General features: G+C 39.3%; 2 protein-coding genes across 3 annotated transcripts in view; one reads left to right on the forward strand and one right to left on the reverse strand.

The window, feature by feature from the left end:
- The window catches only part of blnk (B-cell linker), a 24568-nt gene extending 6729 nt beyond the window's left edge, over nucleotides 1-17839 (reverse strand). Inside the window, exons 1-5 of one of the 2 annotated variants that reach the window (XM_022743858.1) lie at nucleotides 17670-17839; nucleotides 17331-17393; nucleotides 6170-6216; nucleotides 2739-2804; nucleotides 2096-2142 (exon numbers count right to left, since the gene is read on the reverse strand). In XM_022743858.1, the coding sequence (XP_022599579.1) occupies nucleotides 2096-2142; nucleotides 2739-2804; nucleotides 6170-6216; nucleotides 17331-17393; nucleotides 17670-17738 (292 nt within the window). In that variant the 5' untranslated portion in view covers nucleotides 17739-17839. Of the gene's footprint in view, nucleotides 1-2095; nucleotides 2143-2738; nucleotides 2805-3074; nucleotides 3299-6169; nucleotides 6217-17330; nucleotides 17394-17669 lie in introns of those variants that run through there. The other variant, XM_022743859.1, reaches the window with a different exon arrangement.
- A 6913-nt stretch (nucleotides 17840-24752) lies between these two features.
- The window catches only part of dntt (DNA nucleotidylexotransferase), an 83203-nt gene continuing 81228 nt past the window's right edge, over nucleotides 24753-26727 (forward strand). The window contains exon 1 of the mRNA XM_022743928.1: nucleotides 24753-24946. Coding sequence (XP_022599649.1) covers nucleotides 24753-24946 — 194 coding nt within the window. The remainder of the gene's footprint in view (nucleotides 24947-26727) is intronic.

Genomic DNA, 26727 nt, shown 5'->3' on the forward strand with positions numbered 1-26727 from the left:
AGATATCTGAATAGTGGATTTCATCATATCCAGCTGTTCAAAACATATTAAAGAGCAGCATTAAATTCATAGGAGCAGGTTTACAAGTAATCTCAAAACAAAGCCTCAGCAGGTCTGTTGAGGAACCAGCAGAGCGTGTCTCCTCACCTCTTCAACTGCTGAAAAACCTCTCGACATGTGATTTTATTACAATTTGTGTGATCCAATTTGAACAGGAGCTTGACACAATTAAGCACAGTGCGTTCCTGAAAACAACATCTGGGAACAGCTGCGGTGACATATACTTGTTGTCTTGAAGCTCAGCTGCGAGCGGAGTGAAACTGTGGTAAAGTTCAACGTGGTTCTCCACGTGTTCCCTGATTAAAACGGTCTGATCAGTCAGAAGTTTATAATCCCATGTTTCCCATGTGTCTTTGCAGGAATGGGGTGAAAGAATGTGGAGTGAACCCGGTCTGACAAGTCATCAGAGACAAAGAAGTAAATGAAAAATGATTAATGATGTATTAAGTGTATAAACAGTGAATGAAGTGAATAAACAACAACGGTTAAAAACAACAGCTCTTGAGGCTGTTGTGAATGTAAACACCATGGTGCTGATATGAAACTTACACGGTGTGATTGTCACAGGCAGAAGTATCTCAGTGAACATATCATCTCCATGATGAAATTAGAATCTTATCAAATCAAAATTTTCCTCAATTCAGTTCAGTGATTTTTGAGTCTTTTTCAGTTCAGTTCAGCACCAACACACATCATCTTCTCCAGAGGTGGAAGTACATTTATTACACTTTGTTACAATTTTGAGTTACTGAGTATTTTTATTTATTTTTTATTATTAATTTAATACTAATACTAATACTAATTCTAATACTAATGCTACATTACACCAATTTGCCTCTCTTCATTGGCTCCCTGTCCACGTCAGATCAGACTTTAAAGTGCTTAAAACCATAAACCTTTTATTCCATCTCGTTCTCTGGGTTCTCAGAAGACGGTCGTCTGCTGGCTGCAGAGGGCCCCCCCCTCATCTGGAGCAATCTCACTGCCTACATATCAGACTGTCTGACACTGTTGAAGCTTCATCTTTACACATCATCATCAGTTAGCACCGTATTCTGTTTGAGTGTTCACAGACTTTGTACCTGTTACCATTCTGCCACTTAAACCCCGTGACTACAGTAGAGTCCATGTTGTCCTGCTGATGAGACTGTCAGCGCTCTGAAAAACACACTGCATCTGTCTAACTCTGTTTGCTTATTCCCTCAAGCACATGAGTGTCCAGGCTGTGTGTCTTTCTCTGTTCCCCTTCTCTCTTTCCTTCTCTTTCCTCTCTTGTTTTCGTTTCACCTCTCTCTCTCTCAGCCCAACCAGTCAAGGCAGATGCCCCCCCCCCCCCCCCCCCCCCCCCCCCCCCCACCTTGAGCCTGGTTCAGCAAAAGGTTTCGGCCTCTTAAAAGTTTTTCCTTGCCACTGTCACCACGCTTGCTCATATCCTGAATCTCTGTACATGATTTGACTGAAGTTTGACTTGACCTGATAATATAATATACTGCCCAGCGAGTCATTTTACTTTTGATACTTTAAGTATATATATTTTTAATAACACTTTGTACTTGATTTTAGAGTATAATTTAAACAATCTCTGGATAAAAGTGATTTGTTATCAGTAAAGACACTCCGTCATGTTAGGTTTGGATAAAACCAGGAAAATTGCTGGTTATATGGTGATCTGTGTGAGTTTGAAATTACACTTCTCCTGTATACTGTACATGTGTTGCAGAGACTCGGTTGTAAAATTGTTGTTGTAAAACCTCTCTGTACTCTTCTTTTTTTTCCAACTTTTCTCCAAGTCGGTTTTAAAACAATGCTCAGTATGGTTACGTAGAATGGTCACAGCAACCAGTAACTCTTTCAATGTACATATGGGTATTTCAGCAGACAGACTCCAATAAAGATGTTCTGTCCGTCAACCACAAGACTCTCCACTAAAACAATTATATCATGTGTCTCTGGGAAATCGTCAGACAGCGACTTACAGCCGCAGCTTCGTTAACACCATTTGATGTGGAGGCAGTGATGAAGACGCAGCTCTTACCTCTATAATCTCGCGCAGGTACCTTTGGAAGTGGTTTGCTTTTCAGTCTGCCACATAAAGAGATTTTGACAACAGTGATTTGAGTGTGAACACATCCCTTTACTATTAATACAAGATGTCAATTCTAATAATAAGATGTTGAGATTTCAAGTATTAGAGTGTAAATGTTTAAGTACTGACACTTTGTCTTGGTGAAAGACACTTTTCATTTCCATACATCACAGCACACACCTGTGCTGTAAAAGTGTGAACAGTCTATATTTACGTAAGCGTACTTAGGTGACTAATGTGCATTTTTTCCAGTATGAGAATTAATTCAGTGCCATTACACTATCTGTCCTTATGTGTCTACAGGGGACTCATTTCAGGAAAGGAAAGTGAAATAACAGACATCTGTTGAAGTTATTTTTGGTTTGCGGGTCTCTCTCTCTTATTTCAACGATTGTGAAAGAGGAATTGACATTCTTCACTGATACATATACTGTATACACACGATATTGGAGATTTTTTAGATCAACAAATTTCCCAAGGTTTGTATTTCACTTAACAATACATGAATTTACACTGATGTATTTGCACTGTGTTTTTTCCCCCCTTATATTTAGCATATAGCAGTAAAGATCTGGAAAGTGTAGACACTGACCTTCTTAGTTTATTCAGTAAGCTGCCATCGTTTTTCTTGATGTCTTGAACGATCTTCTGAAGCTGCCTGGAAAACACATAATAATTTGGTACAGTCATTCAGAAACAAGGAAATGAATTTTGTAGTACTATGAGCGGCCCAGGTTTCAACCCTTTTGTTGCCTGTGGTGAAATATTAACAGATTTTTCCAACACTGTGCTGCACAAATGTAAGAAATTGTGGTTTATTTTGTTGCCAAAGCACCAAATGTAGTCACAGTTTGGCAGTTATTACAAAACTGACAGCGTGTCATCGTCCACATGGATAGAAAAATTCAAATAAAATTGAAACTCTTACCGAATCTTTGCTGTGGCAGGAGCAGCAAGTTTACCTAACGTATCCATATTCATATTTAATGCGAAAGTTTGCATTTTTTGGTTCTCATTCCTGGTGTGCATTGAGCCTGTACTGCCACATTGTTGACAGCAACTTAAATGAACGCTGTGTTTGGCTAGAAGTCGTGTCTTTGTCATAGAGGGGAGGGAATTTGTTCTTTTCACCTCTGTAAGAAAAAATCAGTTCTCTTTTCCACACCCCCCTAACACACACACACACACATACACACACAGATTTCAGTGATCACACCGTGTTTATTTTCATTTCAGAACGTACAGTACTATCGTCTGCAAAGAACTGTATGACCACATTTTAAAAGCTTCCTTCCTCACAAGCGGTATAATTTCTGATGTTATTGCTGCTGGACGTCCATGACTGTTTTTAACTCTAAACAGGTCTATGTGTAAGGTCATGCATGATCAGTCATGGAAAGTACCATGTTGTAATCCTGAGGATTTTCTATATATAGAGAATAAGAGAGTGCACAATCTTTCCTGTCACACTGGCAGGCAGATGATCTATTACAGCATGTGTGTGTGTGTGTGTGTGTGTGTGTGTGTGTGTGTGTGTGTACATATCTTTCTATGGTTGTGTGGACAAATTTTGGTTCAAGATTATGGTTGTGAAGAGATTTTGGGAAAGTGAAGAGATTTTTGGCTGGTCCTCACAAATTCAAGGGGCTGTTTGATGGCTAAGACTTGGTTTTGGGGCTAAGGTTAGAATAAGGTTTAGATCATTTCATTGAGATGGTTAAGATTAGTGCAGTGGTTCCAACCTATGGGCCACGAGGGTTTTGCAAATGGCCCGACAAATCAGTACCAAACTGTACCAAGCAGTACAGCCAAAAATGTCTTCACTTTCCCAAAATACCAAACAGTATAGTTTGGTACAGTTTTTTGTAATTATAAAAAATTTAAATATAAGTAATGTTTTTAAATGTCTTAAAATGAAATGATTTGAACAGCTTTATAATGTTTTCAAAAAACTTTCATTGTTTTTTTTTTCATATTAAGGCCTATTACTGCGATAAGCTTATGACAGGAGATTTTATGTTGTCGCTGACTGGACCACACGGGACACTTGTATTGTTATGGGGTCCGATGTTGGTCACTAACATTTCGGAGATTTGCAAATGCACCGCGAGTCGGAAAAGGTTGGGTACCGCTGGGTTAGGGTAAGATGCTACAGAATGCATTATGTCAACAAGTGTCCTCATAACTATGGAAAGACCAACATGTGTGCCTACATGTGTATGTGTGTGTGTGATCACCATGCTGATGTTTCGCAAAATAATGTCTGATAAATGCCTGCTCTAACTCTAATCACAGTGAACCACAGCAGAAGTGACGAACCAAACATGTTGTCTGTGGTGAGAAAAAGTCCATACTGTGGATTTTTAAGGAGCCAACTGTGCATGATTCATAAGAAAAAAAAGCCTATAGTCAGCATTTAGTCTGGAGCTGCTCTGCAGGAAATGTGAATAGGACACCTGTATGCTTATAAGTGAAATATAAACTTTGTTTTCCAGCTCATTCTTTCTTTCTTTGTTCCACAAGTTGTTCCAAAAGGTAAATTTCTACATTGAGTTCAACTGTCCAGGAAGACCAATGGACACACTGCACGCTATAGAAATAACATGTGGCTTCCTTGTTCAACGAGTGTATGATTAATCACATAAAAACAGGAACTCAAAGAGAAAAGTATGGGTTTACTTTTGGACTGACAATATTTTTGAAAGAATTTAATTGAGCGAAATTTAATTTGCCATATATGTGCAAGATATACTGTGCAACATTTTTTAAATGCAATTTTAATTTGATGTTATCAAAATCCACCATTAGTGCCAAGATTAAAATAAGATAAATAAATAATTTTCAGTGAGTTCAAAAGAAAAATCTTACCTCATATATAATAAAATGTGAAATGGATTTGGAAATGGATTTTCATTTTTACATTGTAAAAATTAAAATTTTAATTTTGTAATAATTTTAATTTGTGTTAAACCATAAATTCACACTGAATCTTACTTTCATCATATTTTAGCTGAAAGGTGCATTTTCAGACACAAATGTCCTTATTAATTATATATCAATTATAAATATTACATATAAAATGCCAAGTGCCAGTTCGACTGACTGACTCATTTCAATCTAATAGTGTCAGTTTACACACACACACACAGACACACACAGACACACACAGACACACACACACACACACACACACACACACACACACACACACACACACACACACACACACACAGACACACACACACACACAGACACACACAGACACACACACACACACACACACACACACACACACACACACACACACACACAGACACACACACACACACACACACACACACACACACACACACACACACACACACGCTCACATAAACATGCATACACGTGGGGATACATGAACAGGAACATTCATCACAAACAAGAACAAACATGCTGACAAATGTGCAGGTGCAGTCAGACAGGCAAACCTCTCTACACACATCTGCATAGACACACACACACACACACACACACACACACACACACGCACACGCACACGCACACACACACACACACATTAATCCAGCTGTATGTGTGTACAAGTACAAACTATTTGCATGTACACACACAAACACGCACATTTCTGAGGCATCCTGTTATTTTAAAGTATTAAGGTTTGGATGGTATTGGAAGTATGGAGGTTTGTAGACATAAAGCACATTGCCCTTGTGTATAATCATGTCATTTAAATTACTCAAATACTAAATCAGTACTAAAAATAGATAAATAAATGAATAAATAAATAAAAATAATGACAAAAAATATGTAGACTATCCCAATCAGTATGAGGAGCATTCTATGTTTTGTCAGTAACTTCTGTGCTCCTGAAATGTGTCACTCTCATGACAGCAGCAGCAGACGATACAATACATAGTACCCAGTACAGCACAGTACAATAAACAAAAACAAAAGAAAAGAATTGCTGGGTTTGTGGGGTATGATTGACGTGTGTGATGACAGCGGTATAGAAGTGTTACTTACGGTTGGTGGATGAGACTAAACTTGCTCATGTCACTGTCAGACAGGTTCTGTGAAATCATCAGAGAAAGTCAAGTGTAAACACACGGTGACAAGCTGGGGATAAATTAGAGATCACAGAGTTCACATTCCTTATAGCAGAGATGATACTGCAAGTGTGTCACCTTCACTAAATACATGCATCCGAGCAGTGGTGGTAGCAGCTGTAGAAATGCATTACCTCCTAGCTAGCAGGAGGTGGCAGCATCTCACTAAAGGCCATTTCAAATGCACGGTTAAGTTTTTTTTTTTTTGTAACCCTCGTTTTATTTCTGGGGAGCTAATATGGGAGATGCAGGGTCAGAGATGGGTGCATACATTAAATTCATACATATATTATAATAATATCTAGCAGTACTTCAGTTTTGTAGGTCAGATATTGCAGCACCTCCATGGAGACGTTGGTGGTTGGGTGCCTTGCTCAAGAGCTCATTGATGATATAAAAATAGGAGAATGAGCCAAATCTGTAATATTTCATTTATTCAAGACAACAATGAAGCTAAGTGTTATATGGAAGAAGAAGAAAAAACAGGATTTCAATTTCTATAAAGAGAAGCACAGATAAAGAGATGTATTATATTTTCTTTGACCTTATTTCCCTTTTGTGAATAAAAACCTGCTGACTTTCAGGTGAAGAGTTTTCTCCTCTAACCAAGAAACACATCACCATATTACACAATTTCACAAAAATCATCAAACATTTAAAAAAGTTTAACTGACTACTTGCTGCATTGTAATATCTTTTTTTTGTTGCATTTTAATGTCTGTGTTACAGTAAGGCAATTCAGATTCATAAATGAAAGGAAAATGATTACCATAAAATATGCAACAAATCCCACTAAATTATGTATTTCCCTCTTCATTCATAATTCATTGCTCCAGGTCGTTACTTGCTCTGTCGCTATTCTGTTTTATATTTGTCGTAACGTGATGAAGATCCATGACAACAGATGTTTGTAAAAGTCTTTATTGTTCTTTTAAGTTTGTAATGTGTCAAATGAACAAATGGATAAAAGCTTGTTAGGAGAGGTTAATGTGTGAGGTACGGGTCTAATATGGCTAGTTAATTGAGATATGAATAATGTATGGATGGCTCTTTATGTGCGGTGTCTCCTGTGAAACATGTGTAATGTACTTTTGAGATGCCTACAGTTGATTGTGTGGTAGTTTTTCAAAGCTGTTTATAATTTATTAGAGGTATTCCATGGGGTGTGAAGGGGTGGTGGAGGCTTGATAATCCATTACCTTAGTGTGTGAATATGCATGCAAGAAAAGCATGCATTTGCTGTAGCCCACAGCACAGTGAAAACCCCCTTTAAAAACTTGTTATTTAATCATTTGTAAATCAGATTGAGATCACTTAATATGAAAGGCTTTACCTCCTTCAAAGAACTGAACCTTGGCCTCACAGATACACACTTGATCATCCCACTGGCTTACAGGGGAAAAAAATCCTATCTGTATAAAATCAGACTTAGCCTTTTGACACCGAATGAAATATCAAATAGTCCGCCCCAGTGGATACTCAGGCACTGCTCCCACATTGAATTATTTATAGGATTGTCTGTGCTTGTTCGAATGAGACACAACGGTTTTACAAGCTGCAGCCTCTCCTTTGTACTATCACCCTCACTCATAGAGTGAAACAACGCTCTTAATCACATTTTAATTTTTACACCTTTTTATAACTTACATACAGTCCAATTAATATGTGGACACAGTTTTCTTTAGCTTCTTGAATGATGTGATCTGTGTAAATAGTGATATGGATAGAGCTGTAGATTATTTGAATGTGTGCTTTATTGGTCTTTATATTTTTTCCTGCTTCCTTTAATAGTGCAGGTGGGCTGATTTTAACATCACCTGCACTGGTCAGTGATTTTAATCCCATCTGGAGTGAATATGTGGGTAATATTCCACCCCCACCCCAGAATTAATTGCAGCTGTAATAACATACTAGTTTTATGTGGACCTTGCTGGTCCTCCTGTAATTTCACTCTCATCTGGAGCAACATCTTTGTCTTTTAAAATGGATCTGAAGTAGAGTTTTTTCCACCAAAAGAGCTGCTTTCCCTTCCACTTTTTTTTTTTTTAATCAGCTCAGCATGAAATTTGACTTTTGTGTGAAAATGTTTTTGCTAATCTCATAGTCAGAAATGTGTTAAAACCAACCTGTCGGCCTGTTTAATAGCCAGCATGGTAACAGAGAGAAATTAAAGCTATCAGGAATACAAAGCATCTTCAACTCATTAAATTGGCTAAACAATAGGCTACTCTTATCTCTCTAGTTCTCTGTTTTCACTTTTATTTGTAGCACTTTCATGTGTACAACAAAATGCAACATTAAATATTTTCCAGGCGAGTCTGAAATGAAAAACTGACTCTAAGGCTACTGGAAATACTTTTGCAGATACCATTTTTCAAAACTAAACAAAACAAACTAATTGGACAAATGATAAATTTAACCTGCTGCTTGGCTCCAGGAAATGTTTAACAAATTTCATGGCAATCAACCAAAGGTTGTTGAGATATTTCAATTGGTACCAAAGTTGTCGGCTTATATCAACATTGCCATCCATAGAGATATGTTTGTAGCATGGGTAAAAAGACATTCAGGCTTGGACATATATTGTCTGGATTGTTTCTGTTGTCTAGAAATGATGCCATAGGAATAATTTAAAATCCTGAAAAACTGTTATCATCAGCTTGTTGTAAGTTTTGCAATTGCTATATAGCCAAAATTAGCATCAACAGCTTTTTACTTATCAGTCTTGCTGGTAGCTTCAGCCACTGTTGTGTTTACAAGACAAGTGGTTATAAAACGTCCTCTTAGCAGCGTTACTCCCTCAGGGCAGCCTGGGCACTACAGTGACCTGGTATCGGAAAGTGATGAGATGGGGCTAGCTGGTTAGCATGCTAACTTCAGTAGAAGAAAGGAAGTGATAGAAATAGAAGCACAGTAAGATGGTTGCAAGAGACAGCTCTTGGTGAATAAAGGAATAAAGTTTGATGCTGAACTCACAGCATTTCTTCTAGACTGGTAACTAAACAGCTGCTAATGCTAACGTTAGCTATAAAGCAATAGCAAAACCATCAAATAGCTCCTTTAAATTATGGTTTCCAAAACAACCTAATATAGCCTACTCCATATGCTTACATTAGAATGGATTTGCAATTGGACAGATCTATTTCCTTGAGTTTCAAAGACGCCTTTGCTGTCATCTCTGCATATAAGATGACCCGAGGCCCATATTCTCTGTGTACAGCTGCCAAAGCTTAAGGTACATTACCAAGTGTGAAATCTCAGTTTCACCCAAAAACAGGCACATGAATGACTGCTTTTTGTTTCTGTTCACATGTGGCTTGCTGTGGGAATGGCAAACAGTGAGCAGAGGGTTAGACATGAGGAACATTTATTAATGCTTTCCTTGATAATGAGTTTCATTTCACGATACAGAGAACAGCTTCGCAGCTACATGCCCACAAAATTACCATTGGTTCTTTCACAGCAGTTGTGCAAGGTCTCATGACTGTCATTTTCACATGTTCACATATCCACACCAAATGTCCCAAAATTACAGGTGTTACAAGATAATTCTGGCTTAAGAATAATGTTCCTTTAAGAATAATGTTTTTCTCTTTTTCCTCTCCAAGGGAACTATGTCAAAATTCAAATTAGATTTAGTGAGGGTGAAGTTGGGACTGTATTAACACCTAATCTCTCGTGAAAATTATATTCGTTCCCTCTCTTTTCAACTATACCCTATATACATTTATAAAAACGTCCCCATAAAGCACATATCATTTGTAGTTCAAGCATTCCACTGTAGACGTCTGATACCAACAACAAAGTAATCATGTGATTTCTATTTCAATAGATGTGTGCATAGGCTGTCTTTTCTGAGTGGCCTTTGTTTGTAGTGTTGATGTCATACACAGACGTTGAAAGTGACTTCCTAAACCAGCCGCAGCATCACAGAGATGGAGGCTGACAGTTCTTTTGATCTACTACATGTCTCTTTTAATCTGTCTACCTGTGTGATCGAACATGGCATCAAAAAGATTGAGATTACCTTTATCTCTGCTTTGCTGGCTGACTGTCATTCCTATCAGCACTGTAGTACACTGTAGTACATTGCCACCCACCACTCAGACAGAATTAGATTGTGTTTTTTTTTTCTCCCCCAATTTTGAACTGATGAGGACACATTGTAGGTGTGATGTGAAGAGGATGCATTTGAGGCAGAACCTGATGCTGCCTTATGACAGCAGTTTAGATCTGTATTGCCTACTTACTTGTATCTATTTACGTAAGGTTTTTATGACCTTTGCTCCATCTACTATATAAACATCATATGAATATGCAGAGTAAGCCAAAGGCAAAGCTCAGCAGCAGCACACTCTCTGGATGACATTCAGACCCTCTCTGCCCTTAGACACATGCTGAGTGGAGCTCCTGATGAGTCAAACACAACTCACTATAAACAATTTCTCCTCCTTTTCTGCTGCATTTGTAGCAAGGATAAGTTTAAATAATGTGATCATGTATGTATATCAAATTCAAAGGAATGCATTAATGGTATAAAGATTCTTTCCGGACATATTTTTAGACATTGAAATATTCTCATGTTGGTGTCTGATATGATTATTCCACAGAAAACTTAATTACAAACTGTCTCCTACATCACTGAAAAGCCCTCTGTCAGACATGGGCACTAGAGGTTTCAACATCACACTTGCATAAGTTGCTTGCATGTCTGGTTTCCAAAGCAGCTGCGATGTCACGAAATCCTGTTTGTACATGAGTCTTAACAAACTTTACCCCTTCAGATATTGTAAAAATGGCCTTGTAGTGACAGACTCTGCACACACATCATTCTGCAGTGAAGCGCAAACATCCAAGCTAATTGTAAGCAAAACACATTTTAGAGTGGAGGGTGGCTATAAGTTTTTGAAGAAAAAAAACTTATATAAATATACACCTAAGTATATCTGTTTTATTTCACACTGCTTTGTAACACAGCATTGATTCGATCTATACTGAAGCATCAAAGCGTTTACAGTTTCTCTTGTAAAATCCTCCTGAAAAAGAAAGTGACATTTCACTGCTACAGGCAACTGTGAAAAAACGTCTGCTCTTTTTCTGTTCTGCCAAAAAACAGAAGAGGAACTGGATAATTACAATAAGCAGCAACACTCATGCTTGAAGAAGTAAAGAGCACCACCTACTGAAACGCACTTCATCAACAGAAAAGCCGAGATAAAACTTGCCTTGAACTGACAAATGTCTTTAGAGTAATGGATTTTAGAGCTAAAAATGTTAAAACATAAAAAACTGTGAGAATACAGATTGATGATTAAATATTAAAACTTTTCTAAGAAGTATATGAAGTAAAGACAAAGTACAAGGACACACAAGGACAAAGAGAGAAATCACAAATAATACTCAGTGTTTTCTCTTAATAATTAGTAAGTATAATTTTGGCAGGTAATCCATCAAGTCAACTATATATTGTCATGTTTTAGTGGTTTATGTGCTACTTTTATTATAGTGTTGTTTTTAAATTGTGTGTGTATGTATTTCATTGTTGAGTTTTATGTATTTTAAATGCCTATTGATGGACAGACATTGCAAACTACCTTAGGCTATAAATACTGTGGTATGTGGCATTGGATCATGCAACTATACTGTACTTGCCCCTGTACAGATAACATTGTATAAATAAATAGTTTATAAGAGCCTCTCCTAACAAGACTAAGCCCTCCTAACAGGTCAGGAGTCAGTCATGCTAGCAGCTCTGTGAGCTAAATACTAATGTCAGCGTGTTAGCATGCTCACAGACTGGGTGGGTTTCACAACTTGTCACCAGACCAGCTTCTTCTTCTTAACCTGTAGGACTGGCTCAAGGCCCCGAGCCTGGCTACTGGGGCTATGAAGGTTGTCATACCTGGTCGCTGATCCTGACTCTGGTTCTCAACTCTTGGCACTATTTTTTTTTCATTTTCTCACCTGTTAGTGGTCTGTATTTCCTAATTAATGAAGCAGGCCCTCCCAGTCCCTAACAGACAGGGCTGGCAGCCTGTAGCCAGTGCCAGGTTTTAGAAACCAGAGCTTGGTTCAGGGACCAGGTTAGAGCCTGAAGTTACCAAAAAAATGGAGAGGGACTTAATTGTGGGTATACATGGAGAGGGATTAAAGAATGCCCAGACCAGGGACGAAGAGTTGGGGTTTAGACTTGAAGGGCCTAACACATGGTTCTTGTATTGGGCTCTGCTTGTCAACCCTTAGCATTGGCTACAGGCTCCCAGCCGTGGCTGCTTGGGCATTGAAGGGCCTGACACCTGAACTCACCTCTGTTTCTCAACTACTGGAACTGGGTCTAGGCCCTGTCTGTTTTAAAGTGGGCAGGTCTCACACCTGGTCACCATACCAGCTTCTTCTTCTTAACCCCTGGGACTGGCTCAAGGTCCCAGCCCTGGCTGCTTGAGTTTTAAGGGTTTCATACCTGGTCCCTGATCCAGACTATGGTTCTCAACTCTTGGCTTTAGTTTTTTCATTGTCTCACTTGATGGAGGTGTGGAAACAGTTTCTCATGTTGTTTAATTAATGAAGCAGGCCCTCCCAGTCACTCACAGACAGGGCTGGCCGTCTGGGGCTAGTGCCAGTGGTTGAGAACCAGAGGCCAGTTCAGGGAGCAAGTGTGAGACTCTCCAATGCCAAAGCAACAAGGGCTGGGGGTCTGGAGACAGTACCAAGGGTTGACAAACATAGCCCAATACAAGGACCAAATATGAGTCCCACCCAGTAACACCCTCTTTCTTCCTCCCAGGTCTGGGGAGTAATTAGTCCCCCTCCATGTGTACCCACACTTAAGCACCCCTCCTTGGATCCCTAACTAAAGTATCAACAGGAACATTTTGAACAGGTTTTGAATTAATGAGAAAAAATGTGAGACTGTTTCCACACCACCGTGATGTGAAAAATCAAAAATACAAAAACTGCCAGTGGTTGAGAACCAGGACCTGGTGTAGGGACCAGGTGTGAGGTCCTCCAATGCCCAAGCTTGCAGGGCTGGGGCCTTGAGTCTGTGCCAGGAGTTAAGAAGAAGAGCCAGATACAATTTCGGAATTCAGAGACCCTTTGTCCGTTTACAGTTTTCTTTCAATTACTAACAACTAAAACAGTTTTCATAAAAGTAGCAGTTTAAGGAGTTCAGTATTATTATAATAACTGTTTATTTAATTACATTTAAATTCAATGGAGAAAACGTGTGTGTGTGTTCACATTTAAGAAATGTACATTTAATTAATCTGTTACTGTAAATGGCTTTATATAGGTCTTGTGTGTGCAGTGAGTTGACAGAGTTTTGCTGTCAGATTGTTGTAGCGAAATTATTGTGTTTCTGAAGAGCTGTGGTGTCTCCATAACATTCAGTAACTTATATCTGAAACAACTGCAGCTTCAAATCCTGTGTGACATTATGATACTATCTTGACTAATGTTAATAGTACCAGTAGAGTGCAATACGGTGAACCAGGCTGGGACGCACTTGTTGTCCAATGCTTTTGACTTTACAAGTCACAAAGCACTGAACAACAGCCTGGTTCATCACTTCTTTGTGCCTTCTGGAAGCACTTCTGTTGTTTAGCATGTAGCGTGTAGCATGTAGCATGTTTCTGTATTTGGTAGTGTTGGGAGTATTTGCAGCACGTGAATTGCAGTGCATTGAGCTCTCAAAGCCTCTGTAGCAGTCATAGTACAGCTACCAGTCATATTGATAGCATTCTAGCTGCAACGACTTCTTTTTTTTTTTACTTCTCACTTGACGGTGGTGTGGAGACAGTTTCTCATGTTTCCTCATTAATGCATCACCTATTCATAATGCACCAGTAGATACTTTAGGTATGGATTCAGGGAAGGTACGTATATGTGGGTACACATGTAGGGGAACTGAGGAAAGCCTACACTCAGGAGGAAGGGTTGAGGTAAAACCCAGAACAAGACAGGCTAGGCTGGCCACCTGGAGGGAGTGGCAGGGGTTGAGAACCAGAGGCCAGTTCAGGGACCAGGTGTAAGGCCCTCCAGGGCCCCAGCAGCCAGGGCTGGGGGTCTGGAGCTATTGCCAGGTGTTGAGAATCAGAGCTTATTTCAGGGACCAGGTGACAGGCGTTCTAACAACCATGAATGACAACATTTTCAACACCACCCTAAAGTGAGCAAAATATGGGAGGGGGACAAGTATGGGTACAAATGGAGGGGAACTAAGGAAGGCCCAGACCCAGGAGCAAGGGTTGGGGTGTTGACTGGGAGGCGGGGCCAGTCAACACCCCAACCCCCCTGATCTCTGCTTGTGAACCCTTGGCACCAGCTCCAGGCCTCCAGCCCTGGCTGCTTCGGCCTGGGAGTGCTGCACACATGCTCCCTGAACTCGCCTCTGGTTCCCAACCCATGGCACTGGCTCCAGGTTGCCAGCCCTGAACTGTGCTCAGTTTAGGGACCAGGTTCAGGTCAGGGTTCAGGGTTCAGGGTTCAGGAACAAGGGTTCACTGAACTGGCAGATCCTCTAAAGGGCCATCAGCGTGGAAGGGAAGCATCTGTGATCTGCCATCTTCAGGTCTCTCTACAGATGCTCTATGGACAGTCAGAGATTTGCCAGACATAGTACTGTACTCAAACTCAAAAGTAACATTTCTGTCTCATCAAACCAAAGAATCTTTTTATTATGCTTTCAGACTGTCTTTTAAATACTGTTTGGCAAACTCCAAGTGAGCAATCACATGCCTTTTACTCAAAGTGGTATCCGGCTAGCCACTCTACCATAAAGGGAGGTAAAGACTGATTAGGGCTGCTGAGATGATTGACCTTCCAGAGCTTGGAGTACCACAGCAAAAGGTCTGAATACTTTTGTAAATAAGAGATTTCATTTTTTTAGTTTTTAATAAATGCAAAAATGTTTAAAAATATGCTTTCACTTCGTCACTGGGGAAAATTTTTTTATCCATTTAGAATTAAATCTAAAACACAATAAAGTTTGCAAAAGGTGAAGGGGTCTGAACACTTTCTGAAGCTGCTGTATATGGCTTATTATGTTTACCATCTTACTTTAGCCTGTTAGCATGCAGATATTTGCTAGTTAGCCCTAAACACAATGGCAATTGGTATACAATGAGAATACCTAATGATAATGAATCATTAGTAATTATTATTTGGGAACCTACAAAAATGTTTGAGCCAATCCATACAGAAGAAACATGTCACTTCAGATCTAAAAATGACAACCCACCATAAAGTAGGCGTCATCCTCTCAAGACCACTAATATTGCACATTTTCACTGCAATCCATCCAATCATTGTTCAGATATTTTAGTCTTGGCCAAATGGTGGACTGTCTGACTGACATTGCCATCCATAAAGCCAGACTATTAGTAGTGTTGCTACAAGCAGAAAATAATGAGTCCGTAGTATTGAATGAATAGGTTATAGGTATGGACCCACCATAGTCATCAGAATTTATCCTCTATGGACTTAGAATATGTGCAGCAAAATGCAAGGATATCCATCAAATAATTGATGAAATATTTCATTCTGAATCTCAAATGTCAACCTCATGGTGGTGGAAGAAGAAAAGCCGGGGGATCACAAGAATTAGTATAATCCATCCTCTGGGGGCCATGAATGTTTCTACAAAATTCCCTGGCAATTCAATAACTGCTGAGATATTTGAATCTGGACCAAAGAAGTGGACAGTGAAATCCATACAGCCATACTCTACAGGTCTGTAGCTGGTTAAACTGAAGGTGTGTGTGTGTGGTCGGCTGAGCGGCCATTATGAAATATTCTTGAGCATGTGCTTATCAGGGCTTAATAAAGCTCTGGTGTACCGACTGGATCTGTAGCTATGGCATCTATGAGTCAATACACATATTGTATGTATGTGCATTTTTCAGTTCTGCACTGGGATCCTGCACATCAAAGCCTCTGCTCTGAAACATTCATAATTTTGACTTGTAAAAATCCACAGTGAGCATATTTGGGAGAGATAGGGGGAAGTAGTTCAGTGATGCAATGTCCCACCTGAAATGAAATCACTTCATAGTCAGTGATGAATGAATAGAGGTGTTGATTGAAGCTCTCATTTGTTAGAGTGACAAGAGGTGTTTATAAGTGGCCACTAAAAAGATGCAAATGAATGAATGCTTCTAGAGAGAGGCCAATGCACAGGAGTGCATTACTCTGGTATCATTACGCCCCTCAAAATACTAAAAATTAAGAAGTTATAAAGCCGTGCTTAAGCTATTTCACTGCATAAAATCCTCTTCTCCCTCATGACTGAAGCAGATTTAATGATACTTAACTGAAATAAGTAGGGATCACAGCTTTAATAGGCCCGTGATTCACTTCACAGCTCTCACTCTCTCTCCCAAACTGAGACACACACAGCTTTCACCTGCACTCATTGTGTCAGCCCTCAGAGATCGTGCATACAATGTGGAATAATGTGACAAAGCAGTGAGAATGATATCAAAGCAGAAGTTGCAACTGACTTACTTCCATATTAGAGGGATCGCTCAGTACAAACTGATGTGAAGTAATTCAAGCAAGGGGGTTTGCATTAGTCCTGTTTCATATCCTGTAAACTCTCCTCTGTTTGTCAACTTTGTAGATTTATATATTACTGCTTAGGATTCATTCAATCTAAAATGTATTCATCAATTTATTCAAGAAATAGAAATTTAAAGGTTTGGGATTCATGTATCTACTCCTCCAAACATAACTGACTTAAAATAAACTAAAATAACAGTGAAAATCATACCAAATTTTTGGCATTGAAAATTCAGTTTTTGTTTATTTATTTATTCATTTATTTTTAGCGAAACAGGCACAAACAACTCCAGGAAATGTAATTATGCTGTTGTTTTTAATACCTTAATTATAATAATAATAATGATTGCTTGGGAGGATTTGTCCATTTTGATGTAATTAGAATAACAAATTGAACACAACCACAGCCCTGATCTGATCCTGAATGGATTAGCAGATTATGTAATGGCAAAGAGGGATGGAAAGAGTGTTTTCTGGAAAATTTATGTGAAAGAAGAAAAAAATGCAAGAGATTGACTCACCAGAAGTCTTTGTCCATTAATTCTCAGTCTTTTTACAGTGCTGGCGCATTCTTGCATTTTGTTCTGAGGGCAGGAAACACATTGATTCAGTTTCCTGAATTGACATTTACATTTAAACACAGATTTACTGAATTTAATTCCAAAACACTTCCTGTCATGATCACTTTGTGTGAACACTCGCTGGAGTTGTATACAGTGTGTATAGTGTGCATGATGAGAAGCTGTCAAACATGATCCACTACTGAAGAAGTGAACTTTTAAATCAGGGGAAAATAGGTCAACACTCCTCCATAATATCCACTGGCTTTCTGATAGTGCCTCATTTCATCTTGTACTCACCTTGCACATAAAGAGGGCCACTTGCGCCTGGTCCCACCCCTCACACTCTTCTCTGGACGGCAGGTTCATTTCTGTCTCAACGGGGAACCTCAGAGCAGGAGTGAGCTTTTGGAAGTACAGTAATAGACTGACTGGTCACGCGTCACGGCACTGACACACCAGCCAGCTTCAGCAGGGTGAAGTACGCACAGGGAGGTCACCTCATTAAAGCCAAAAGATATTCTCTGTCTACGCTGGAATGTGGAAATTCATGGTACTTAAAAAAACCAAAAGAAATCTAAACTTGTAGCTGACACTGCAGTAGAGGTATCCACAAAAGGGAAGCAACAACTTCCTCATAGTCATTATAAATAGAGTACACTTAAGAAACAAAAGTGTCATAATAGAGTGTCCCATCTTAGGCACGCTTCATTTACCATAAGGCACGGTGTTAATTTTACTATACATTTTTGCACTCTATATAGAGTGTGTGTTATTTGGAAATTTTCATCAAGAGAGGAAATGGGGAATTTTCTTTGTTGACTAGCATCTCAGGTACAAGAAATATGACTGTGATCGGGCATGTCAAGAACCAACACCTCAGTGAGAAATCGAAACATATGATAAAATACTTTTAACTTACATTTTCTGTTTTATCAGACTGAGTCATGCAGTGTTGGAGATGACAAAGGTCCACTGCTGAATTTGGTGATTGGCCCTTTTCTTACTTAATGTTAGCTATATGGATATACTGCACCAAGCAGGGTTAGTTTCTGATGTAATTTAATATGTAATCAAAGGAACAGATTAACATTTTGGAAAACTTCTTGCCAAGATTTAATGAGAGTTGATACCTAAAAGTTGCCCACTTACGCAGCCAACAGATACATAGCAACAGATGAGCACAATGAGCAACAACCTCTTCAGGAATGAGCTTTATCAGAGGTGCTCATATGAAGATTTTCTTACCTTTGAAAATAAAAAGTTGTGGTTTTGATCAGTGGCTGACTGCAGTGACCTCAAATTAGTGAGTGTTCAGAAGGTAAGCGAATCATCTTGGCTCCATACTACATACTAAAGCATAGACATAAGATTGGCATCAATCTTCTCATCTAAATCTTGGCAAGAAAGCAAACAAGCTTATTTACCATTCAACTGTTCAGTTAATTCAGGAACTGAGTATGACAGTGATGAATGGTCGGAAGTTGTTTAATTTGTTTTGTCAAACTACAGAATCATCACTTTTCTACACAGACGACTACAGTTGCTTTTTTTTTCATGCCTCTGCGCCGGCGACAGCCAGGGCCAGAGGCTCTATGTTTTCAGATTGTGCGTCCCACGGTTGTGAACGTGATGTCTCAGTAACACCTTGTGGGAACTTCTTTAAATTTGACACAAACATTCACTTGAACTCAGTGATGACATGATTAGAATTTGGTGGTCAAAGGTCACTGTGTCCTCACAAAACATATTTTTGGCCATAACTTCACATTCTAATAATGACACAATGTAATCCATAAGGATAGAATGAAGTGATGACACTTTATATCCAAAATTTCAAAGGTCAACTTCACTGTGACATTATGATGTTTTGCAAGAACACTTCTTACCATTATTCGACGCTGTAACACAGGAAGGTGAGACTGTGACTCTATTTCCTGCAGCTTGGCTGGTCCGCGGACTTTACAACCATATCATTACTTCTTATCTACATGTTCCAGTTATTTTCAGCAATGGTGTGCATGTGTTTGGTCCTCTGTTTACTCGACACCAAACTGAAAACTCTTTAGCTATCGAATACAACCTTAAAACACAGCCACACACTTAATATGTGAATGAGGAATGAGGACGTATATAAAATAAAACAGAAGGAAACCATTTCTTATCACTTCTATTTGTTAAGTTTCATCAGTAGCTATACAGTCTTTTACTTTGTTAGGAAGCATCCTCGACCTGAAATATTATAATATGATACAAAGCAGTAACTCCTCAGCAAGAAAACTGGATAATAAGACTCACCTTCAGGCTGTGTGTTTTCTCTTTTTTGATGCTCTGTTGGTTATTGATTCCAAAATATTTAATTCACAAACCTACTGGACCTGGCACTTTTTGACATGCTGTGGGAACAAACAGAAGAAAACAAACAGCTGTCAAAACAATGCTGTTTGCTCCAAGCACTGAGGTTTTGATTTTATATGTTTTCAACATAAAAATCTATCTATCTATCTATCTATCTATGGATGAGGACAACACTTTTTCCCTTTTCATCCAGTTCTTCCCTTGTGTTATTCACACACTTAGCTTTAAAGCTTTACTCTAGTCAACATTTTTACATAAACAACACTATGTAACTAATGTGGAAAGGGTTTTGAAACTGATAAACACTCAAATCTTTAGCTCCCCTCAGCTTTATAGAGTATTTGGTAATTGTTTTAGGATTTTCCTCTAACGAACGTGTTTCCAGCAGGAGCAGACAGCTGCGGTCACGGGTGGCATGAGTAAAAATGAATTAAATGCAGGCAGGAAGCGAGTGAAATAAACATGAGAATGAAATTAACAGAAACAGAAATGAAAATAAATGCACATCCCATCGTAATTGCCTACGAGACAGCCTACCAACAACCAACCTATGACAGCGCAATTTGCAAAACAGCAGACAACCTCAGAAAAGCTTCATGCAAGCCCTGCTTCAATAGAATCTGCATCAGTTTTGAAGTGAGTGACTGTGTAGCCAATGGGTTTAATTAATCTTGCAATATGCATGGGTTTGCTCTCAGCTTTCCTGCTGCCTTTTCCCAGTGGCCAAAATGTATTATAAGGTTACTAATCCGTCTAATTCCACACTATCTGACATCACATTGTGTATATATTTTGTATATACTGTTGTTTCATAAAAAATATGATATTTACACTGAGTGAAATATTCACACCCAGAAATAAATGTTTTTTATGGGTGCACTATTCCATCAAATGGAAAAACTATATAGATGAGAGATATTTAGACCCTTTACTCAATTAATAATAACAATAAAACAAAAATAAAATGACTCCTTTACAAGTAAAATTCAGGTGTTTGAAGTAGTACTATCAGCAAATGCATTTAAACCTGCAATAACGATTTTGGCCACTTGGGGCAGCGGAAACAAGTTGTGGACACAACATTGACATACATTAGTGTTCGTTTTTAAAGCTATTTTTAAATTTTGTGTTAGTCTGTGTCCTCAGATCAAAGGTCTATTTGAATTTTTGTCATATTAATCAACCTCATCCTTTTTAGTTACAGTCATTTGACTTAAATATTTTAATCTTTTTTAGGCATCAGAAAATTAATTGACAGAAACATTGTGAACATTTAAGTTAGTGGAAAGGTACAGCAGTCCTGCAATAAATACTCCCCTTATAATGTTCAGTTTTGTCGGGACTGTGTTATACTTATACAGTATGTTTATAATAGGTTGTACACTACTATTTAAATAAATTTGTGAATAAAATACTTGAAACCTCTTTGCACACAACACAAGCTGGTACCATTCAACTGGCTACTGCCGAGCTAACTTAGCTGGCTAGGCTAATAGAGGGGTGTAACTCTAAGTAGCCATAACTTTAAGTACAGGGATGCAACTATACTGTAAGTTGTGTCAAATCACACATACCCTACAAACAGGACAAAAATTACTGTTTAAGACTAATTCTCTATGATTTAATGAATAATTGCTACCACTCTGGTATCTTTGCTCTCAGGCTAACTTATGAAGGAAGGATAACGACAAAGGCGTCACTCCTAACTGGTGGACTTTATTCAGCCGAATTGGGTCTCACAAAAAACATTGACGGAATCTCGCGGGATTTGAATACAACACTACACAAAGGTGTCCTGTGATTCACGGACAGTGCCAGCTTTACAAATGAGGATGTTACACACTCCACATAAAATATTTATAAGAAGTATCAATTTAATGTGATAAACTATCATTTGCCATCCATTCATTCTCTACTACTTATCTGAGTCTGGGTTGCAAAGGCAACAGTCTCATCAGGGCTGCTCAGATGTCACTCTCCCCCGACACTTCCTCCAGCTGTATGCCAGTAGATGCTAGCCGCCATGCAGACTGGTAAGATGGATCCGTCTCACCCGCAGGTTGGTTCTCCTGTCAGTTTCGGAGCATTCATGTAAGGCGCTTCTGTCTGTTAATGTAAATGTGTTTTTAAAACATTCAGCGGGCCTACAAAGCAGCTAGCTAGTAGATGGCATGGCTAGCATCGTCAGCATAGGTGAGTTTTGCTTAAACAGCTTTCACACTGGACTGGGACTTGCAGTGGCCTGACATAACATGAAGTGGGTATTTTAAGTATTTCAAGCTAAAGGATCCTTTTGATTCCTCCCAGTGATTTGACACGTGAGCAGAACAAGAACTACTGTCCCCAGCTGTAGCCCAAGATGGAGTTGCCGTTCCTCTGCGGGACAAGAGACCTCCCTGCCGGTGAGCAAGTCAGCAGCCACTAAACTTTCTAATTGAGGTATGTACCTATAACACCTCATAAAGACAGTATTATGGGTGAAAAGTAGTGGTAAGCTAACAAGCATCTGAAAGAAGCTCAAAATACTCAAAAGCTCAAAGATAGGAATCACAGCTTCCAGTCAGATCTTTCACTACAAAACCAGAGCAGAAACAGGATGCAGATTGTGATTAAGATTGTGGACTGTGAATCTAAAACGAGCCTCACTGACACCATCAAGTTCTTTTCCTATCACTGTGTATTTTACGTTAGTAGCTAGTTTGGGGAAGTTCTTTAAAGGTTATTTAAAGAACCTAGAAACAAAAAAATGTACCTGTTTGCTGGGTCGTCAGATATTGTTTAATAACTTCAGTTTTGTATTGTCAGTGTCTCATCTTCATCATGGGAAAAAATAGTTGTCAAATATTTCACAATTTTCACTCACGAAATTAACATTGCAACAGTTGTTTATTTACACATCCATGGGCTACATTACCTTTAATTTGGAGTTGTGTTCACATGGTGAAAGTAGTTCAATATTCACTATCTTTTAGCTCTGTTTTTAGTCTCTACCAACTCCTGGGGAAAATATCTGGCTCTTTATCTGCTATATGCTCCACTATGTTCACTAAGTAGTCTCTAATTGTATCTGTCTGGTGTTTGGTGCAAAGCAGGTAATGGACAGTGGGTTTGTAGAGTCTTTTACCTGAAAACAGTGGCCTTGTGTGGTTGAAAAACGACACTATGAAAACCAAAACAGTAAAGTTAAGAGTCGGGTAGCTTAACACTGAGCTGAAACTCACTGTAAAACTCTGAGGGAGCTGAGGGAAGCTGCAGATTCAAAAGGGGTTCATCACTATCACTGTCCCCCTTTCACTGTCAAATTGTTTTCATATTTTCATTTGATATATTGTTATTGTAAAAAATATCAGTTATAGCTGCTTATCACATGTAGAAGTAGCCCACTCGCACACACTGGCCCCATTTAGTGTTATATTTCAACATTGGATACTGACATAATAATGAAGATGTAGCATTTCAATTTCACAGCTGGTCGAGGTGGAACTAATACACTGTTGTTGTTGAAGAAAAAAACTGAAAGTAGCAGAGTGTAAGTATAAAGCAGCATAAAATGGAAATATTCAATAAAGTACAAATACCTCTAAATTGTAGCCTACATTACTTGTAGTAATGTACTTATCGAATTTAAACCACTGGGTGTCTTTAGCATCATTTTCTCAACCTGACATATTCAGTATCTGCTAGAATTAACATTAAAATAAAGTGAATAAACTGAATATGTATGATAATTATAATTATCAGATGATTTTATCATGCACACATAGAGCTACAGTAGAAAGTTAGATGAGAAATTGGGTTCGTTGCTCTTGCAGTGATTGCTACTGGCAGTGTAAGAGCCATTTGTCTCAGTGATGTTCAAATTTCATCGGTCTCTGTCTGGATGGGGGCCAGCACCCTCATATACAGCTGAATGATTGGGGGGCTAAATCGTCAAACAATTAGTGGCGTCTGCCCTGTGACACCCGTTAACCCCCGGAACTCCGCGCTAATGAGAGCCGTGTAATAATTTCTGTGAAGCAGACAGAAGCAAGGTGTGCTTATTAAAGCGAAGAAATGAACAAAGTGGTAATTAGATGTAGAATCAAGGCCTGTAATGATGTTTTTTTCCCCCCTTCACCTAAATCAACAAATCTTTCCTATTTGCTCTGCTGAAGCAGATGCATCATGTTGTAATTACCTCTTTGGAAACAAAAGGAATAGATGAGTTCAACAGATTAAATCCATTTTCAGTCTGCGTTCCTGACCACTGCATATTCCCTGGATAAATGTTCCTGATTATCAGTGGCTTGCATATACAGTACCTGTGTGTGTGTGTGTGTGCGTGTGTGCGCAAAGGCCGTTCATGAGCTTTTGGGATCTCGGGGGAAATGCCCACAAAGGCTCTCATTTTAGGCAGTAAGCTAATTAAAGTGGTGGAGCAGATGGTGCAGACTTGGTCCGGACATAATGAGACAGTGAGTGGCGAGACGAACTGGACATGGCAGGACAGCTGTGAGGGGTTTGTGAGGTGACCAGGACTCAGGCATCTCCCAGGAGTGAGACTCCAGCCAAGACAGTAGAGTTACAACTGCAGGAAAAACTTTTGAGTAGCTTTTTAAGAAGCAACTGGATGAGGCTGTGTTTACTTCCTCCAAACGCATGTGTTTGCAGAAAAACTTCTACTACTGGAAGCGAATAATGCCATGCCAACAGGGTGTTTTCATCTTTTTTTCTCACATCCTCAATCATTCGATCTTGGCAGGTGGTTTTTGGTAAACACCAAATCCTCAACACCTGTTGCCAGAAGCTTTTTCCTGTCTGCCAACTTTCACCAACCCTGCTCCAACTGTCACACTGTCCCACTATCAGGCAAGAAAAAAAAAAAAAAAAAGGAAAGCTACAACTGTCAAATAAACAACTGGGGCCTTATCAAAGTGGGTGTTTTTCCTAGGTGGATGTTAAGTGGCACGCAACAACAACAAAAGCACACTTACGCAGAAATTCCTAGAGATTCAGAAATACTTTGGATAGCTCCTCTGAAAAGAGATGTTCCACACTCCCATTGCGCCTCGTGTGAGGAAAAGGTCGAGACCAGTGGAAGCCGGCGCTCCAAGGCGTGAGGGGGTGAAGTTTGAGGATGTCAGACTGTACCTGGTGGAGAGGAAAATGGGCTGCAGCAGGAGAAGCTTTCTGACCCAACTGGCTAGGTCAAAGGGCTTTATTGTGGAAGACATCCTCAGGTTGTAAAAAGCTTGCTATTTTGTTGTTCAGTGACTGAGCAGAGGTTTGGTGCTTAGAAGCTTTTCTGAATGTGAAGCTCAGGAGAACACATTAATGTGCAGCTTAGAGAGATGCAGGGGGGTTGGGGGTGGGTTTTTTTTACACAATTTTTTGGGTTTGTGTTTTTTTTTTTTTTGCTCGGATACCAGTCAGAACAGTTTGACCTTGGCTTTCAAGGGCTTATTTTAACCCTAATGAAATGGAAGGTCATGATACGACTTAAAGGCCTGTTTGAGCATGGCTGCACTGTTTGCAGCCAGGCTAGTAAATGTAAAATGAACTCATTTTATTGCTTAAACATTAATTTCTCATCTATAGAAGCAGAAATGATTGGGATAATGTAAGGATTGTCTATACACAGGTATCAAATTTAACCTGCACCCCAGATATTTATAGTAACGACAGATCAGGCTGTTAAACTATTCCTCTAAAAGAAAAAAAAAAAATTTAGGGCATAATTAAAAAGACCAGCTCTCTAGTGAGATATTCATTAATACTTTGTGGCATTTTCTTTAAAACTTCTCCCTTTTTTAAGAAGTTTAGGTTCAATTAGCTAGTTAGCGAGCCACTATTGACTCATGAATACTTAATTAAGGAAGGGCCAGGGCATCCATCCTGCCTCTGCTACACGTTAGTGGATTTTCCCCTCTGAGCCATAACTCAGCTCCTACATAAATACGTTTAGGAAAGGAAGAAATGGGCTAACGCAGCTACAGCCTGTTGGCAGAGAGAAGACTTAAAAAAAAAAAAAAAAGGAAAGGTAACAGAGCCCACACAAACTTTTTTTTTAATGAGTTTGGTGAAAGTTTTCTGTTAAGTTGCACTTAAGGAGAGATACTTGGTGAGCTTGTTTCTTGTGGTGATGAATCATCCATTGTGCGGTAATTATGGAAGCAGCATGCCTTCTTCATTTTTTCTCCGTCTTCAGTTGAAAGTATCTTTTAAATCCCAAACTGTGAACACTGCGGAGGTCCTCTGCTTGACGTCCGCAACAGAGGCAGGTTGCTTTCAGGCTTGTCATACCGCTGATGCCACCTCCCATTTTTAAAAAGTTGAATTTGTTATTGTGAGCTAGGCAGCTTAAAACTGACTCTGAGCTGCTCTGATGAGCAGGTGTGTGTGTGTGTGTGTGTGTGTGTGTGTGTCTGTGTGTGTGTGTCATTTTCAAGAACTAATTTGACTTTAAGACGTTCACAGTGAGGGCTGCTTTTCCAAATTAAAGTTACCTTAAGGATGAAATTAGCATGTGATTTATATGTAGTCAATAAAGGGTCCTCATGAGTATAGTACAACTAGCAGGTGTGTGTGTGTTTGTGTGTGTGTGTGTGCGTGTTTAAATGCATGCAGTAAGTGTGCCTGCCAGCCGTGCGCCAGCTTGGCCATGGCAGCATTCCCAGAAACACAGCTTGAGCGCTCCTACGGTTACACTTGGCTTGATACAATTGTTTGAAACCAACGACAGGAAATAGAGCGTGCCTGCCTCAAACTGACATGAATTCTGCAAGTCGACAAAACTGATATCAGCTGCAGTTTGATAGCAACACCTCCCGTTATCTAGACTTACACAAGTTATAGGCACGCTGCCTTGAGCATATGGTCTGATACACTGTGTGCATTCCTCTGTGCATGAAGGCATGTGCTCACACGCACGCCCACACGCGCGTGCTCACACAGACACACACGAACACATGACGCATGCACACACCATGTCTCCCCTTGTCCTAATTTCAAGTCTGATGCA

Source organism: Seriola dumerili, unplaced genomic scaffold (genome assembly GCF_002260705.1).
Source record: "Seriola dumerili isolate Sdu_G_001 unplaced genomic scaffold, Sdu_1.0 BDQW01000073.1, whole genome shotgun sequence".
NCBI classification, from domain to species: domain Eukaryota; kingdom Metazoa; phylum Chordata; class Actinopteri; order Carangiformes; family Carangidae; genus Seriola; species Seriola dumerili.